A 17741-nucleotide genomic window follows, 5' to 3' on the forward strand; every position below is an offset into this window, starting at 1 on the left:
GCGATAATCTACGGGGTTAGCGAGCGCTGGGCAACAGCAGAGCGACAATGTTTCTCACGCTCACCAGCTGCAGCGGCTCGCTAACGGGGGTTAGCGACGATTTTCAGCACTCTTTTCTCAGCAATAGAACTAGAGGCCCTGGAACTCACAGGAGCCTCACCTGCAGATAGAAATCCTCGCTGGGAGGAAACAGGAGGCTGGTGGTTGAGTCTGATGTGCCTGAGACACCTGCAGGAGGCTAGCTCTCTTCTAGCCCTTGGGTGATTGCTGTAGCCACAAAATAAATGTTCCTTCAAAGTCCTTTTCTTCTCCTTCCAAGTCCAGTAGTAACCACTGCAGGCCAGTCCAAGAAACAGCACACAAGCACAAGGACAGTCCTTCTCCTGCAGATTCCTGTAGTTACACGGACAGAGGTTCTTCTTGTTGTCCAGGAGCAATACAAATTGTAGGGGTTTGGGCACAAATATTTATACCCCCAAAGTCTTTGTTCTTAGGAGTCACAAGTCTCTGAACCCAGCCAGAACCAGTTCTGCCCAGCCCTGGAGCACTTTGTTTACCAGGCTGCATCCTTCCTTTCAGAAAGAGGGGGTCTGCCTTCAGACGCACAGTGGGAGGTGCAGCCAGCATTCACCTTGCCAGGCACAGTCCTATTCAAGAGCAGGAGCTACCTCTCCCCTCACTCCAAGGCAGATCTCTCTATTCAACCCAGGTCTGACTCAGCCTGCCCTGTCCCTCCAAAACCAGACAGCCAATACACATAATAGCAGAGCAAACTGGAAGGCTTAGGAAAGAAAGGACCTATACTCTAAAAGTGGTAGTTTCAAACACAGAATATAAAAATAACCTTCACTAAAAGATGTATTTTAATATTCTGAGCTCAGGCATACTAAATTCGTTTTTCTACCATGTTCTGTGGGTCAGTTAGGACTATAGGATGTAATAGCCCAGACCTCCCATTCTGGCCTATGGAGAACAGGTAGCCTTACAGTAGTGAAAAACGAAATTGGGTGTAATTCACTACTAGGACATGCTACACACATCAGAGCATGTCCTACCTTACACATACAATGCACCCTATCATAAGGGTGGCTTACAGGATGCCAAGGTAAGGTTCAGGGGCTGGGAAGTGGGTGCACTTCACAGCCAAGATGGCAGTTCTGGACTGCACACAAACACTGCAGTGGCAGGCCTGAGACACACTTTACAAGCTGCTTATGTGGGTGGCGCAAACCAGCGCTGCAGGCCCACCAGCAGCATTTGGGTTACCAACCCTAGGCACACCCGGGCCACGCTACTAGGGACTAACCGGTAAACCAAATAAGCCAATCAGGGATATACCAATTAACATAGTCATATTTACAAAGGGAGAGCATATGCACTTTAGCACTGATCAGCAGTGGTAAAGTGCCCAGAGTCATAAAGCCAACAAAAACAGGTTAGGAAAAATCCAGGAGGAAGGCAAAAAGCTTAGGGATGACCCTGCAAAAAGGGCCATTTCCAACACTTCTTCTTCCATTATGAACTTCATTTCTAGCGACACTCTCACTTCAGTTCCAAATATAATCAAAACAACTCACACCCAAGGTGCCTTCTCAAACTCTCTCAAGACTGGACAAAATGTACCACTGCTGGAAGATCCCAACCTAGATCCTGAACAATTGTAAACTATGGTCCAATCACCCATCTCCTTTTGAGGGATAGGTCAAGAGTGAAAACGTTTCTAAATCAAGTCTATGGATAATAAGACTTTACAGCTGCGGTCCGTGCAGGTAACAGCGGTGGGGCGGTGGGGCCGGGTAAGGGGGGATTTTTAAGGACGATGCTGAGGGAGCATCGTCCCTCAAAATCCCCTCTTACACAGCCCCACGGCCCCTCGCTGTTACCTGTACGGACCGCGGCTGCTTACATATACATATGCTCCTGAGAAGGGATCGTGTACAGAAATGTAATTAATAAAAACTCATATTTTAGAGGGACATGCATTTGGCCATGATGTAGGGATGGTCCGTGAAATACAGTGTAGGCTGGCTGTATCTGTTGGAAACCAGTTTTTTTCTTGATGAAGACTCAATAAATGAAGATACACATACAAATATACTGTGATAACTTGTGTTATTTGTTTTTCTCTACATCATTAGTGACAACTTGTCATGAAATCTGTTTGTGTTTGTATAATATGGCATGTTTTCGTTTTGTGACTGCTGAGACCAATAGAATTTTTTTTTCTTAAATAACAGCTTATTGTGTTAGTGAGATATTTTAATGATTCAATGTTGCACAAACTATGAATAATATTTCTATAAAACTTTTATTAATGATACAATATTGTTTTAATATAAAGATAGTACTGAATACAGTATATTTGTATGTTTTGAGGTATCATATGAAATAAAAGAGACATTTTTACAGATAACAGAGTTCAGTGTTTAGACAGCGGAGTGGACGGCAAATGAAGGTGGGTTTTCCCAAAGAAGTCGATTATACAGGTGTGATAATACGAGTGTGAATCACAAGAGGGATCTTTAGGTGTTTTCGCTGGATTTTAACCCTGTCCCTTTTGTAAGAAGGGTATCTCTCCCATAATTGTGGAGCAATAGATTTCCTGCCCATGTCCAGCTTTAGAGGATAGAGTGGAGTACTCAGGGCAAAAGTATCAAACTCCTAAGAAGCTTGTGTTTTGATCTAGATAGGTCATCTATTTTGGCAAACCATCACAGTTTGGCCCCATAGAGGGCAGAAAATACAGCTTTTGAATCGTAAATCTGTAGGGCGGCTGCAACTGTTTTACTGAACAATGTGCAATGTTCCATCATAAGTGAACCAACTATTTGCTTAAGCTTCAAGGACATCTTAGTCACATATGGTTTCCAGGACATGCTGCCTGATAATTTAATGCCCAGATAGCCGAAGGTGTTTACTCTCTCAAGCAAAACCCCACCTAGGGTAGGCCTCCTCCAAGAAGGCTTATGGTTTTTTTTTTCCGCCATGTATTTAGTCTTTGACGTATTTATCTCACAGCCTCACAAATCACAAAAAACACAAGAAAATCTAAACCGAATTAACAACAACTCAAGGGCCCCTGGAGTTTTAGACACTAACAGGGTGCCATCTGCAAATAAAAGGGGCTCGATTTTTTCCTCTCCCTAGTAAGGGAGTAGTGTCTGCAGTATGGAGAGATAAATATTGGACTACATTGTTCAAATAAAGGGAAAAATGAGTTGGTGCCAACACGCAACCTTGACAAACTCCCCTGTTGACATTAATTGGATCTGTGAGCTGGCCTCGATCACCTCAATGCACTCTAGCGAAGTTAGCCTCATGGAGACGAATGTTTAAAGATTTCATGCAACACATGCCACACTTTACATCTTGGGATCAGATTGAAAGCTGACTTTAGATCAATAAAAGCAACACAAAAACTTCCTTTACCAATGACAACAGTTTTCCAAAATAAAAGGAGAAAACAGAACACCTGATCAATTGTTCCAGTCTTCTGTCCAAAGCTGGCTTGGTAGGGTGTTAAAATGTAATTATTGCTTACCCACTTCTGAATCTTGGACAAAAGGGAGTGAAAAATACTTTTTGGATTTAATTGATAAGGCCAATAGGCCTGTAGTTACAAGGTTAGTTCCTATCACCTTTTTAAATAAGGGAATCAACTTTGCACCCTTCTAAGACCCAGGAATTGGAGCACCCCTGCTATGGCATTTGAGAGTAATGGGATGTAAAGTGACCAATTAGCCCTCTTGTGCAGAAAGAGGTCACCAGGAATGCCATCAGGGCCCGGGGATTTGGCTCGGACAATTGAATCAATAGAGGCCTGAAAGTTGCCCTAAGTGAATAAATCCTTATTAAGCAGCCTGAGTCAGTGCAAGTGGAGCTAATGGGGAATGAGTCAGGCTAACATCAGAATAAAGGGAGTTAAAATGATGGTACCAAGTACAGACATAAATATGGTTATCAGGAGAAGTTGCCCCTGTGTGCCCACCCCACACAACCAAGGAGCAAACCATTTTGAAGTCTTTGCAGTCACATGCTTCCTTGATAAGCCGCCATCTAGTCTCATCTCATTCCCGCTTTGCCTTTATCTGGAAGGATTGTACCACTTTCTTTGGGATCTTATACGGGCCATATCCTTAGATTAAATGGCCAATGAAAGTTGATTTCTTAACTGACTGCACTCTTGATTGAACCAAGATTTCAGTTCCCTTTTATTTGGTGTAAAATTAGACTTCGGAACAGGCAGTGATGTGGGACAGCAACTGCTAAATAAAACGGAAAGAACAATTGGAACTATATTCAACCCTCCTGTCTGCGAATACAGGGCAGTAATCTCTAACGTACATACTAACAAATCCTGATTGATAAACTGGAGCTTTTCTTCATGTAGGATCACTGCTGCCACTGAAGGAGAGGCTTATCGTAGATGGTAACACATCCCGGGTTAGCTGACGTTTTTGGGGCAAACTGTGATAACCACCGCATGGCGACAACAGGCTAAGGTAAAGTGGGTTATCGTCACTACCGTATCTAGCACTCACAACTATATCTTCAACAATAGGCCAGAGCCTCAAGTCTATGAGGATATAATAAATACGACTATTACAATTTATTCAATTAAAAGTATTGGCTCCCATTCTATCCAATTTGGTCCTACCATTTGCTGCCCTCAACCCAAACTCCAGAGTCAGGGCTTTCAACAGGAGGTAGGTCCATCTAGGGATTGACCATGATTCAGCCACCTCCACCACTTCGCACACATCATTCCTGTCCAAAGGTTCAAAGGTGACATTGAAGTTAGATTCAAAAGAGTGTTGGGATCTCTTTTAACCAAAACCTCCTTGCGTTTTTGCAAACCGTCTGAAGGCTTGCCCCCCCTAGTTCCTTTTGCATAGACATTTTAGATGTCAATGCTAAATCAATTTCCGCCCTCAAACCACAATAATACTCATGTGCATCGAGTGAGGAAGGCGAAGACCTGACTGCCAGTGGTGGGAAAAAACCCTCGGCCACCCACTTAGTGTTCGGAGAATCATTGCCTGTACTTTGAAGTGATAAAAACAGATTACTTCATGTGACGGCCAAATCAGGAGGGCAGAGTAACGACGAAACAGCAGGCCTTACGACTTTAGGACTAACTGGCGAGGGAGTACCTAATAGCTTTAGCCCGAGTATGAGGTTTCTTAAACATCTTTGGGATTCTTTTTTGCTTGGTGGAGCCTGTGCTTAATGGAGAGCACCTGGTACTTAAGGACGGGTCAACCACTGGCGGAACTAGAATCTCCTCACATTCAATGAGAAGGCTATCTATTTGTTCGAGCACGCAGTTCCCCCTGCGTCCGTGCCAGTCCCTCCCTCAACAGCCTTTCTCTTGCCCATTACTAAGCTCCAATGTAACAATGACTCTACATAAAACGGTGCTAACCCAGAGCTTAAAAACAAAACACATAAAACAGTAATTTCCAAGATTAGAAAGTCAGACTAGAGGGGCAAAATGTCCAATGAACTGGCCCTTATCCGGCTTGGTTAGCAGATATATTAAGGGTCACACACAGTACCTTTGGATAGCCAGAATATAGGCCTTAGGGGGGTTGCCCAGCCCCTTCCGGTCTCGGACAGGCCCGCCCTCCGCCTGGGCTTCACCCACGTGCACTCCATGCCACGAGGGGGAGGCAGTGCTATATACGCAATAGCCACAATAACCCTACCCCCCCACCCCCCCCCCCTCCCCTAGTCAGTTACAGTGGATTTGGTAGTAGTTGTGCCCTGGGACTGAGAGTCCCACCAGGGTTTTGCAGGGCAAGGACAACAAAACTGGCAACACCCACCAGCAGAGCTGGTTATTCTGGGGGAGCTGCAGCTGCACCTCCTGCACCCATAGTTCCAGCAACTGTCATTTATGTCGGCTCAGTGTAGACGTAGCTCACATATTACACCAAATGCACATGAGGATAACACAGTGTAAGAATAAAATTATTTTGCTCTTCATATTGAAACTCCATATACTAATTTAGGAGCACAGTATTGGTGCCTACTGTAAACATGAAAACACTTACCAGTTTTTGCTTTCAGTTTTTCGTAATCAAATACTGCAATCCCTGTAGTTTCGCTTCCGGTTCCAGCTGTAGTGGGAACTGCAAGAGAAATGGCTTATGCTTTTAGTGTAATGCAATAACATTAGATAACAATAAGAACAACGTATTTGCAGTGCTTCACACCAACGTTTTCCGGTCTCGGCTACAGACAGTTTTATCTGTCTGTTGGTCTCACCTATTGTTTCCAACACACAGAGCAAGCTTTGGGTTTGTCCATTGCTCATGGCTGGATGGCTTTGCTGTATGTCTCAGTAGTCTCCACTTGATTCGATGGCTTTCATTCCTATTTCTTTGTTTGTCACGCCCAGAAGCATTTCAGTTTCACAGTGTTATTACTGGATTTGTTGTATCCTTCCACTAAATGCTTGAGGGACTCATTTATGGTTTTGCTTTCAGCACTCCAAGCGCATTTGTTTCTTTGCTTTCTCCCTCTTTTCCTCCTCTCACCTGCATACTCTTCACTCCTACCGCCATCCGTTTATTATCATATTTTTTAATTTCTTGTTAATTTTTTTACAAAGGCTCAACAGCTGCAAAGTGCTGCTGGGTCACTCACTCTTTAGACAGAAAGGGTATACAGTTCCTCTATTTGTATAAGAGTGTGCAGAGTACACTCATCCTTGGAAATAAGACAAAGTGGGGAGCAATGTCTAGTAAGCCTGAAGGGGTACTAGCTTGTGTAGGGTGGGGGAACCCACATTGGTGGAACTAAAACCCTCACACACCCAGCAAGCTAGGTGTCATGCTTCATCATCTGGGTTTTGCTCCTCGTCGGGTCGGCGCTGCAATTCCCGACGGGCACCCAAGGATGGGGCTCTTTGGCGGAGATCTTTTGTTCCTTGCCGAAGGTGAGTGCAAGTGAGGGCCAGGTAGGTGTAGATGTTAGTGAGTGTGTATTAAAACGGGGTTGGTTAGTCTGAATATTGGATTTTATTCGGTCAGTAAACCACCCTATTAAAAATGAAATGAGAGGCGGTGGTCTTGACTAAATGGGTCAGGGACTACTCTACTCTGCTCAGGTGGTCAACATGTTTCATGCCTACAAGGTCAGGGGGATCCAGCGGCAATTCATCAGGACCGGTGAAATAAACTATCTACAAGATTGTGAGGGTGTGTGGCTAGTTATTTACAGTGATATCTGGATAAAAACTACCCTAGGTAAGTGTCGGAAAAACTAGACACTTCCGTTATGGAATGGCCTAACGTATTGGAAAGTGCCGCTCCAGTCGGTACTTGGCGAGCCTCTTGGGGTGGCGTGTTAGCAGTTCTGTCGCCCAAGGGTGGTTTGTAGACCTACCCCGCTCCGCCGAAACCGCTAGCTCTTTAACCTCCCTACTCCTGCTTTGCATCTTCATTCAATGTGTTTATTATTATCGTTTTCATTACTGGCAGCTGGAAAATAGTGCTGGGTCCCTACTTTGCTGTTCGTGCTTTGGGCACCTTCTCTTATCTTTTGTTTCTAAATGTAAATTTACTGCTCTAACCTGGCTGTCTAACATGTTAGAGCAGTAAATTAGACAAGGGCCCTTCCTGCCCAAGGCTTCTCTCTGACGAGGGACACTACGCTACACGGAGACGAAGACATTCCGCCCACAGCTGCAGTTGTCGACGGCCCACTCAACATGCACAGAGGCCGGGTTCGCCCGTTTGCTGCCCTTGCACTATGCCTTGGACTATGTTGCCTGCTGCCGAAGTTGTTGGCACTTGTTGGCGGCACAGTTCTCGAAGGCCACATTTGCCCGTCTACTGAGGGCTGCAGTGGGCCCTACCAGGCGGCCAGCTGGCCCTTCTCCCCTGCCTGCCCCCTCACCTCGTTCTCGCACACCTATGGCAAAGGGGTTTTGGCAGCTTGGCCCCAGGTGCACAGGCCCAACAGCGACAGCGAGGCAGCAGACGATGACCTCAGGGCACTTGAAGGGCATCTTAAGCATTTAGAACGCAGCAGCCTGCAGGCAAGGAGCAGCTCGAGATTTCCCCCGCCTGCTCTGTAAAATAAGACTAAGGTGAGAGGCACATCCCTCAATGGGGCACGGGGGCACCAGGGGATTGCCTCCAGAGACCGCTGAATTGGAGGGGTGGGGAATTTGTTACCGCCTCCAGCGCAGCCCGGGTGAAGTCTAGGATAGGAGTGTGGGGGGTGCGTAGTGCTCCCCTCTGAGGGTTGAGCCAGCGGCAAGTGGGGGCGGCAAGCTCCTTGCTGTGTGCTCCCCTGCCCTGTCTGAGTTCTTGCTGTTCACCCAACCCTGCCGAGACCCTCAGGAGATCCCCAGGGGTGGGCCAGTGTCAATAGTTGAAGAACTATTGAAGGCTTGACACAACCTTAGGCTATCAAGATTAGTCCGCACACGCAGCACCAGCGCCACTAACCATCGATCCCAGTCTAAACCTGTCTAACCACTACTCTGTAGCCAACAATTAAATACTTTTTCCAGTGAAGGGAAGGATTTGGTGGAGCAATCAAAGAGTTACAAGGTCCACTGGTCTGGAGGGCATAAGATCAGGGAGGACAAGGGTCACTCCGACAAAGATGAGGCACAAGCAGAGATGTCTTACCGCGCCAACAAAATTGGCATTCTTAAGACCACATCTACAATGGCACATCAGCCCCAGCCTCAGCGGGGCGACAGCCCACTTTATCCCCAATACCAGCTGAATTTGCCAGAACAACCGCCAAGCTCCCTGTTTACATTTAATTTCTTTAAAATCCAATGGACGCACTATTCTCACACAACAGGGAATCAAGAGGCCTACAATCACTCATACAGCCTCATTCCCTCCCATAGTTGTTCATCAACTGGATGACGACCTAAGGATACAGAAATCAACAGTGCACAAGAATAAGCTCCCTTCAAATGGGAAGAATGTGCCATATAAAGTATGGAAGCAAGAGATAAGAGACCAGCTCTGGCTTTAGACAACTCCATAGTGGCTGACTGCAATGGAAACAACAGGGTCGGGTGCAACGTGGGCACTTGCAGCAAACACAATGGAAAGATCTCCATTCTGCTTTTCTACCACAAAAAGACCTTACGACATGTCAGTTTAAGTCAAGCAGACAGAAGAAAGGAAGGGTCACCTAGTCACTGCTGAATTGCACCATGTCCTAACACAAACAGCACCAGTACCAGAGCTCACAACCTCCCCTCCAGAATACCAGGATAGTGAAGAGTGGAACAGAATCTCTCCTGTGAAACCTTCTTGGATCTTAGACCAGCCTACCAACAAAATAACAATACCTTCTAGTCAGAAAAGGCGTGGGTCTTCTGTTCTTGAAAGATCACTAACTCTGTCATTGGAAACTAAACCTATTACAGGAAAAGAGCCCGGCTCTATCGGACGCAACGGTCCCTCAGGTTTCACCTCTCTTCATTCCGGACCAGTGAAGAATCAGCCTAGATGACTGCCACAGCTCGTCAACACGACATAAGGAAGGGCAAAGGGACACTTGGTGTGCTCTGTTACACTTATTTGAATCAGTTGCTAATGCAGTAACCTACCAGTCAAATAAGCTTGATCTATGGGTGGACATTCTTAACACCATGGCTATCTATGTCACAGCAATTGACTCTAAAATAGGCGGTCTAAACTCGCTGATACAACGCAGGCGCAGTCTGATGCAGGCCAACCTGTCTTAGCATGTGCATGTGGTCCGGTGCTAGACAAACTTGTATGCTTATCTGCCACCTTAGCCTCAGTGTGTACAGAAATAAAGCTCCAGTGAAACCCAGGACTCTTGGTAACTCATGAAACTGCTGCTCAAAATGTTCGGAGCAGTTCCTCCAATGGAAAGCAGCATCAGGAGGCCTAAAAAAATGCTCGCTATCAGAGTAGTGCAATTGCTCAGGTATCCCCAGGACGGATTCACTCAGTGCTGTGTCATCTACTCTACAACCTATTGGAATAGCGCTTCCAACCAAAAAAAGAAACTTCGTAAGGCTCACAATAAACAGCCTACAAAAGGAGTGTCAACTGTACAGCATGAACGAATATATTCTATCTTCAGACCAGCCTCTAAGAACAAAGCTACAGACAAAGACTCACCAGCAGAAGGAGTTGTATGAGACCTAGAAGGGATATTGTCTGGCAGAACTATTCCTGACACAATAGATGACAGCAAGATGGACACGATCAAAGCCACTCTTGGGCAAAAGAAACCTTCAACTTCAAGAACTAACCATCCAGTAAAGCAGGTAGCTCAAGAGCCTTTGACCGAGCCAGCTAGCATAGAGAGTCTAGATGAGTGATTAAGCCCTTTGGCATGTGAAGTAATCCTGCCAGGTCCTCAATCCTCTCAAGGAGGCCAATGGCCATTTCAAAAGGAAGAATGCAGGATTAAGTATCTGTGTCAAGCAATCAATAGAGAAAGACAGCAGATTAATTCGTCGCCAACGGGCTCTCCATGTTCCCTGAAGAGTGTGACAGAGTCCTCAGCTACCATCAGATCTGACCCTCTGGTAACTATTACATTTCTACCCATCTTAGAGGATAGAATGCCACCTGGCAAAAAAATAAAATTAAGGGACCGCAAAATACTATAGCAGCTATGCAAATTAACTTTCACTCCATTATATAAATCAAGTGGTCAGTTTGATATAATTAACAGAGGCACAATGCTCTGTATGCTCCCCCCAATTTTTTTTTATGGCACATCAAAACAGCAGACATTTACAACATCGCTTTCTGTTGCAGCACTACACCCAACACAGAAGAATCCACCATAATCACCTAGGTAAATCAATCCTTACCGAGCAGGTCTGAAAGGGGAAACAGACTTTTTGGGAAATGGGGCATTTAATTTTCACGGGACCAGGAAGCTTCATATCGTCAAATCCTAATGCCTAGTCACCCAAACGAAGGCGCTCTCTCACAACTTCACCTAGAATAAAGAGATCACAAGAAGCTTTGGCTCCACTCCACGGTCAGCCTCAAACTGCGTCAGTCCTGAGAGGGGCAAGGAGTCAATCAATCTCATCAGCAAGTCCAAGGCTAACATCAGTGGCAGTAATGATGACGTGAAATGGTCGCTTAGTCAAGTTCCAAAGGATTGAGCATGGCTCCCGAGTATGCTACAGTCAAATACAAATAGCTGTGAAAACATTTGACAAGAAAAACCTTCACCAGACACGCCTTTGAGGAAAATTCTAGCAATTTGTTCATGGAACATTGAGAGCCAGGAATGAAAAATTGATGACTTACTCTTTTCTTATACTAAGTCCTTCCATCTGGAAATACTGCAAGAAACTTGGACATTGGTACCTCTGGATATAACGGCATTCCTAGGATCCGAGAAACATGTGGTAAAAACTCACTTGCTAAGATGACCTGTTGGGGACCTATCCATCTATGCTGCGGCTGACATGAACACCAAAATAGAAGATCTAAAAATGGCCCATCGCAACATCCAAGCTGTGAAACTATCAGAACTCTTCGACAACAACAATCCCACCCTGCTGATACTAAATGTCTACATACATCCCACACCTGCAAAGAAGGAGGAATAGCTAGAGCGGTTGATCTCAAAGCTGGGGAACTGGGTTTAAGTCTTGATTGGGGCGCTCAACATCCTGCGATTCTGGGCAAACCACTTAATCTCCCCGTGCCTAATAAAAATGAATGTGTCCATCTGGAAGGCAACAGGTGCTCACATAAAGCGCTCGGATACCTTTGGGTCGAGTTTGCGCTATATAAAACTCCACCCAAAAAACTACTGCCATTTATAACCGATCATATGACAACCAATCCGATCCCACTTATCATCTTGACAGGCGACTAACACAAATCTGCTCCACAAAAGTGAGAATGAGCAATTGCTAGACATCCAAAACCAGATTTGGCAAATGGCTCCGCTTCACCCATGGTCACAAAGGAGGAAGGTTGGAGGTCAGGTTCTTGTGCATAATTTGGAGAACCCGAGGTCGAGATCATTAAACGGGAGCATCAAGTCAGATGTCACTGCAAATCCACTTTTCATTCGGAAACGGCCAACTCGATCTTTGACTATACCCTTGTGTCCTTCCCACTATTTCAAAGGGTTAATATTTTTGAGATAGGAACCAGACTGGAAAGTAACCACCAACCTCAAAGGAACCTGATTAATCTACGCTGCCGGCTTCACAAACAAACATGCCAGGATATGGGAACAAGCTCCACTGTCAACTACAGACAGTTAATATGGTCAACAAGATCTATTGCTCATGTCGAACTTAAAGCAAGGGTCCAATGGGAAAAAATAATCAATACATCCCCAGACCCACTGTAGCAATGGGGTCATCTTCTGATCCTCCTTTTGAGTGATAATGAAAGTCCATCAGGAAAACCAAATCCTTATCCAGGCTACCAACAGCCCTACTTGCCGTAGCTAAAGAGAAATTAAAACACACACTCAGGCTACTTTGATTCAGCCCAAGTTCCACATTATGGAGGTTCGCCATACCCAATCTGAGACTCCTATACAAAAAACAACATGGGACTCAGCCAAGATGGAGACGTTTGCTCTGCTTTTGACGCAGTACAGTGCAACATTCTCTGGTCCAAACTTCTGAATTGGGGAATCTCTCCAACACTCCTCAAAGCAATCCAACTATTATATACAAACACTTGAACATAGGTAAGACTATAAACGAACAACAGCCTAAAAGAAGGAAGTCTCCTAGTTCCGTTCTTGTTTAATTTGTACTTGGCAGCTCTGTCAACAAAACTTAATGAAGTAAACTCTCATACTCCAACACTTTACGGTTTCAATGCTTCCCACATGTTTTACGCCGATGACCTAGTACTGATAAGTCATACCAAGGTCGGCCTGCAAAGGCTAATAAACTCCACAGCAACTTATGTGACAGATCATGTGCTTAATGTAAAGCTCAAGAAAACCAAAACAATATTAATCAGTGCAAGATAAGGCACAGCCCCTGCGTTCAATCTGGAAAACCCAACCTTGAATTCAGTGAGAGAATACAAGTATCTGGGGGTAATCTTTGACTCATGAGGCTCATTTGAAGCACATTGTTGCTCAATAGTAAGGAAAAGTAACACCATAATGTCTCCCTTTTACTCTTTAAGGAACACACTAAAAGTCTGGCTCATCACCCATTATTACAAGTTATTTCTGCAAAATTTGCTCCCTCAGTAGCAGACGGAGCAAGAGCGCTTAGGGAGATAGCAGATAAATGAATTGACAGTGCTACTATTGGCACTTATCGGCAGGTGTTCAGGCTCCCACGACACCTCTCCAGACCGAATAAGACTAGAATTTGGGATAACGAGGCAGAACCTATCCAGCTATGGCACCTACTTGAAAACCTGTTACAAATTACAGAGCAATTAATTCAGCAGTCAAGAAGCTCTCTTCCCTTACTGATAAAGCCACACTGTCTAAAAGATCACATGCTTGGATGACAATTGGCACATATGGTCTCATGAAGCCACAGTCGTACCTCAGAGAACTTTTTGGGTTGAGAGCAAAGCTGAAGCTGCCAAGTTACCACTTAGGTGGTTATAATACCTTGTGTAACTCCCCTCCTTGGGTGAGGCAAACCACTGTGACTTCATGCCGGCTGTGTAAACACGCAAACGAAGACATCACCACATTGTCTGCACATGCCATGCACTGATGACTGAGAGAAAAGGTCTTTTGACATCCCACTTTATAAGGAAAGGAATTTGCATGTGCCTATAGGCAGTAATAATCTGCCTCCAAGGAGACAAACTTGCGCTCTGTTGGATTTTTTAAAAATATAGGTCGCTGGCAGAAAGCAAACTGGCTAAGTATCTTGTTAATGCACCAAGTTGCCTCCAAGCTCGTGGCTGACATTGACTCTGCTCTCGAACTGCACTTTGCCCCCTTGACCATCTTAACACTCTAACTTGCTAAAGTATGAGGCACTTTCACAGCGAACCTTAAGACCTTGGATGCAATTATCTACAACGCTCCTTGAGTGATCACTGTTCATGCCAGTCTAGCACTCCAACACTTTCGCTAAAGCACTAAGCACTTTAAGTTAGTGAGTCACTAAGATCATGGTTACAACCATCATCGTCAAAGACCTTGCATTTCTGTTTCTCTATTCTATTTTACCATATTGCAAATCTGCCAAAGCACACAGCACCACCACTTAGTAAGTCTTTAAGAGCATGGATGCAATTGTTATTGGCAATGCCCGAGGGCGCACCATGCTCAATTAAGCCTAGCACAATAACGCGCCGGCGAATGCACCAAGGACTGTACTATGGTGGGTCTTTGAGATCATAATTATAATGGTCATTGACGATGACTCTGTATTGCGCCTTAATTAACCACTGTAGGTCTATGAGCTCTTGGTCACAATGGTCATAACTCCGTTTTTGTATTGTTTCTTTCGACCATCTTCTGCCTCCACAGACATCCCACACCTACCTTTTGATGTTTCAACAACACGAAATAACCTATGGAATCTGCCGTAGATGGAGGCAGGGCCTGTGGGACTGAGGAGTTTAAAATACAAGGACAGCCTTGTTTTGTGGTGCGTTTATTGTCATAATGGATGTTGACCATGCTTCGTTGTGTACCTTCCCCATCTTACTTTAGCCCTGTATTGTAACTTATTTCCTACTGCATTAAGCACTTTAGCTTTGCTGGTTTACAAGATCTTGCATTCAGCGGTATTTCTATTGTTTCTGGTGACCCTCTACCTCCCCATACATCTCATATCTACCTCTTGATGTATCAAGAACGTGAAATAACTTACAGAACCTGCCATAGATGAAGGCAGGGCCTTGGGGTTAGAGGAGTTAAAAAATACTAGGAAGGCTGGATTAAAGTGCGGTTTTAACAAGGAGAGTGTTTTAGCTGTTTTAAGTGTACATTTAAATTAACTGAACAATAACTTTAATAATTCATTAATTATTCATTTACTGATTTCTGCCCAAGGCCAGAAACCCTCTCCTGCTGCCCTTTTGTCATGCTAGACAGGTTGACCCCGTCCAGTATGATAAGTTTCTGCTGAAAGACCGTGCGGAACATGGCAGCGAGTGACATCGGTTCATGGGCTGTCGGCCGTGGTCAAGCTGGACAGAAGCGGCGCAGCTGACAAAGTGGAGGCCAGGAGTGTGCCTTGTGTATGTACTGAATGCACATACCCGAGCAGCTGCCCAGTCGGGGCAGAACAACCATCACTTGCTACATAGAGTTGACCGCGCTGAGGATGCAATTCAAAGAAGCACTGCTCATTAAGACCAATTCTTTGTATGAGCATTTAGGAGACGCAGCTGTAAACAAGGTCTCATAAGCTCAATGTTACTCTGTGAGCATGCACTCTAGCACAAGGCCAGTGGAGGACTACCTTCACTGTACAAAGACGAGTAGCGTCTAGATTCTCCTCACCAGTGCAAGGTCAGTAGAGACTCCTCACCACTGCAAGGTCAGTAGAGACTCCTCACCAGCGCAAGGTCAGTAGAGACTCCTCACCAGCGCAAGGTCAGTAGAGACTCCTCACCAGTGCAAGGTCAGTAGAGACTCCTCACCAGTGCAAGGTCAGTAGAGACTCCTCACCAGCGCAAGGTCAGTAGAGACTCCTCGCCAACGCAAGGTCAGTAGAGACTCCTCACCAGCGCAAGGTCAGTAGAGACTCCTCACCAGTGCAAGGTCAGTAGAGACTCCTCACCAGTGCAAGGTCAGTAGAGACTCCTCACCAGTGCAAGGTCAGTAGAGACTCCTCACCAGTGCAAGGTCAGTAGAGACTCCTTACCAGTGCAAGGTCAGTAGAGACTCCTCACCAGTGCAAGGTCAGCAGAGATTCCTCACCAGCGCAAGGTCAGTAGAGACTCACTAGTGCAAGGTCAGCAGAGACTCCTCACCAGCGCAAGGTCAGTAGAGACTCCTTACCAGTGCAAGGTCAGTAGATATTCCTCACCAGTGCAAGGTCAGTAGATACTCCTCACCATCGCAAGGTCAGGGAGACCCAATTCCGTTAATTGTGCATGCCGATACAGAGAGCTGTGCCTGCAAACTCCCATTTCCTTTACTGCACCAGATCATTTCTAATCATTGGCCAGCACATCGGTGGAAGACGCAGCATTCTTCTCTGAAGAACATGACTGGTTTGGGCATCTCACAGTGTGCTTCAAAATGGTTTAACATCATAGCGCCAATTATAGGGTTGTCTACTTTGTTGGAAAAAATAAGGTCACAGCTAATTATAATAAAGAAAGATAAAGCCAGCGTGAGGAATCAGAGACTTAACATGCGCCCCTGATAAAATGCATTGTCTTCTGGAGGTCAAGAGTTCATATTCTAAAAGGCCATCCTTCGGAGGTCGGGAAACTGAGCACCTAAAATAGTTCAAAGTAACATCTATTGTTTACAGTGCTTATGAATGGTGAAGCTACCGTTAATTGTTTACGAGCGGACATTGTGAATTGTGTTTTCTACGTCCAAACAAGTGTTTTTGCCCTGTATTTTTAGCCTAATAGGTTTTGCGTCTGGCAGCCACCTTGGGCTTTCTTGGACGCCGCCATTGGCAGTCTAGTTTCTTTTAGGCCCCAGCTCAACTCTATAAAGCTGAAGCGGCTGTGTCCGCACTTTCAGTAAATTGCACTTTGCCACATGAAGTCTACCAGTCGCTTTTGAAAAATCTTACCCAATTTAGTCTCAACAGACACCTTCACAGAAGCTGTTTTCAGTGGTGGCTGGTGACATTTTAAAGTGCTGGGCGTAATGGTAAAGAATGAATTTGTAGGCATGAGCTTAGTGAACAAGCCTAACTATTATAAGGGGATTTGGGGGTTCTTCCTCCTAGAATCCTTTTTAAAATGGTGTATTTGGGTGCAATTCTGGTTCTCGATTTCTCTCTACATCTCATGGAAGCCCTTCCTCGCATCTCCTTCACTTCATCTCAAACACACTGTGGACCCACTCAGCTGTAAGCACAAGCACTTTTACTTTTGCCTAATTAAAAGTGTGACAACTGTGCACCTCTTTGTAAAAAAGTTGAATGAATGAGCAGGAGGACGATGTGCTTGAACAGAGGTGTATTGGTAACACCCCAGCCACTGCACAGGTACAGCTCTTCACTGAGGGTAACACTCTCGCCACAGTTGGATTGTTATGTTAGAACGTTCTATTGTCCCAGGGAACAGATGGGGGTGCATAGGCAATGGGAGGTACCACTATGGAAGATACCACACATCCCCCTTTCATCACAGACAAGATGCAAGGGTTAAAGGGAGAGGGAAGGGGATGGCCCACATTGACACGATTGAACGAGATGAGGGGCAGTCCTGAGGATAAGCACTGATGGTGGCATAATAAGATACAAACAGGTGAATACAATTTTGTATAAGATACTACTTGTAGGATAAAATGTACAAATGATAATACTTCTTATAATACCAGACATTGTCTTGTGAACATATGTATAAGATACGTTTTACAGGATCTAACTCACAAAATGAAAGCTCCCTTTTAATTAACCCCAGACATAGTCTTTCAAGTATTTTGGTGTTCTGATGGGACGGTTCCGTACTCTACAAGGGAAACTCCCATTGGGATGATTTTTGTGAGCAGTTATGCAATAACCCATTGCCTCTGCCAGGAGGATTGTCATCGCTTGAGTCTCACCCTACCAGCTGATGGTTGGCATCCTTTCTGAAAATAGGGTGACTCAGTTTCGT

At 45.1% G+C, this 17741-nt stretch overlaps 1 protein-coding gene across 2 annotated transcripts in view; it reads right to left on the reverse strand.

Annotated features, from left to right (window-relative positions):
* Window positions 1-17741, reverse strand: part of ADHFE1 (alcohol dehydrogenase iron containing 1) — a 307754-nt gene that overhangs the window by 140236 nt on the left and 149777 nt on the right. For both annotated transcript variants that reach the window (XM_085605518.1, XM_085605517.1), the window contains one exon: window positions 6057-6134. In XM_085605518.1, the coding sequence (XP_085461644.1) occupies window positions 6057-6134 (78 nt within the window). The remainder of the gene's footprint in view (window positions 1-6056; window positions 6135-17741) is intronic.

Source organism: Triturus cristatus, chromosome 5_1 (assembly GCF_964204655.1).
Source record: "Triturus cristatus chromosome 5_1, aTriCri1.1, whole genome shotgun sequence".
Classification (NCBI taxonomy): domain Eukaryota; kingdom Metazoa; phylum Chordata; class Amphibia; order Caudata; family Salamandridae; genus Triturus; species Triturus cristatus.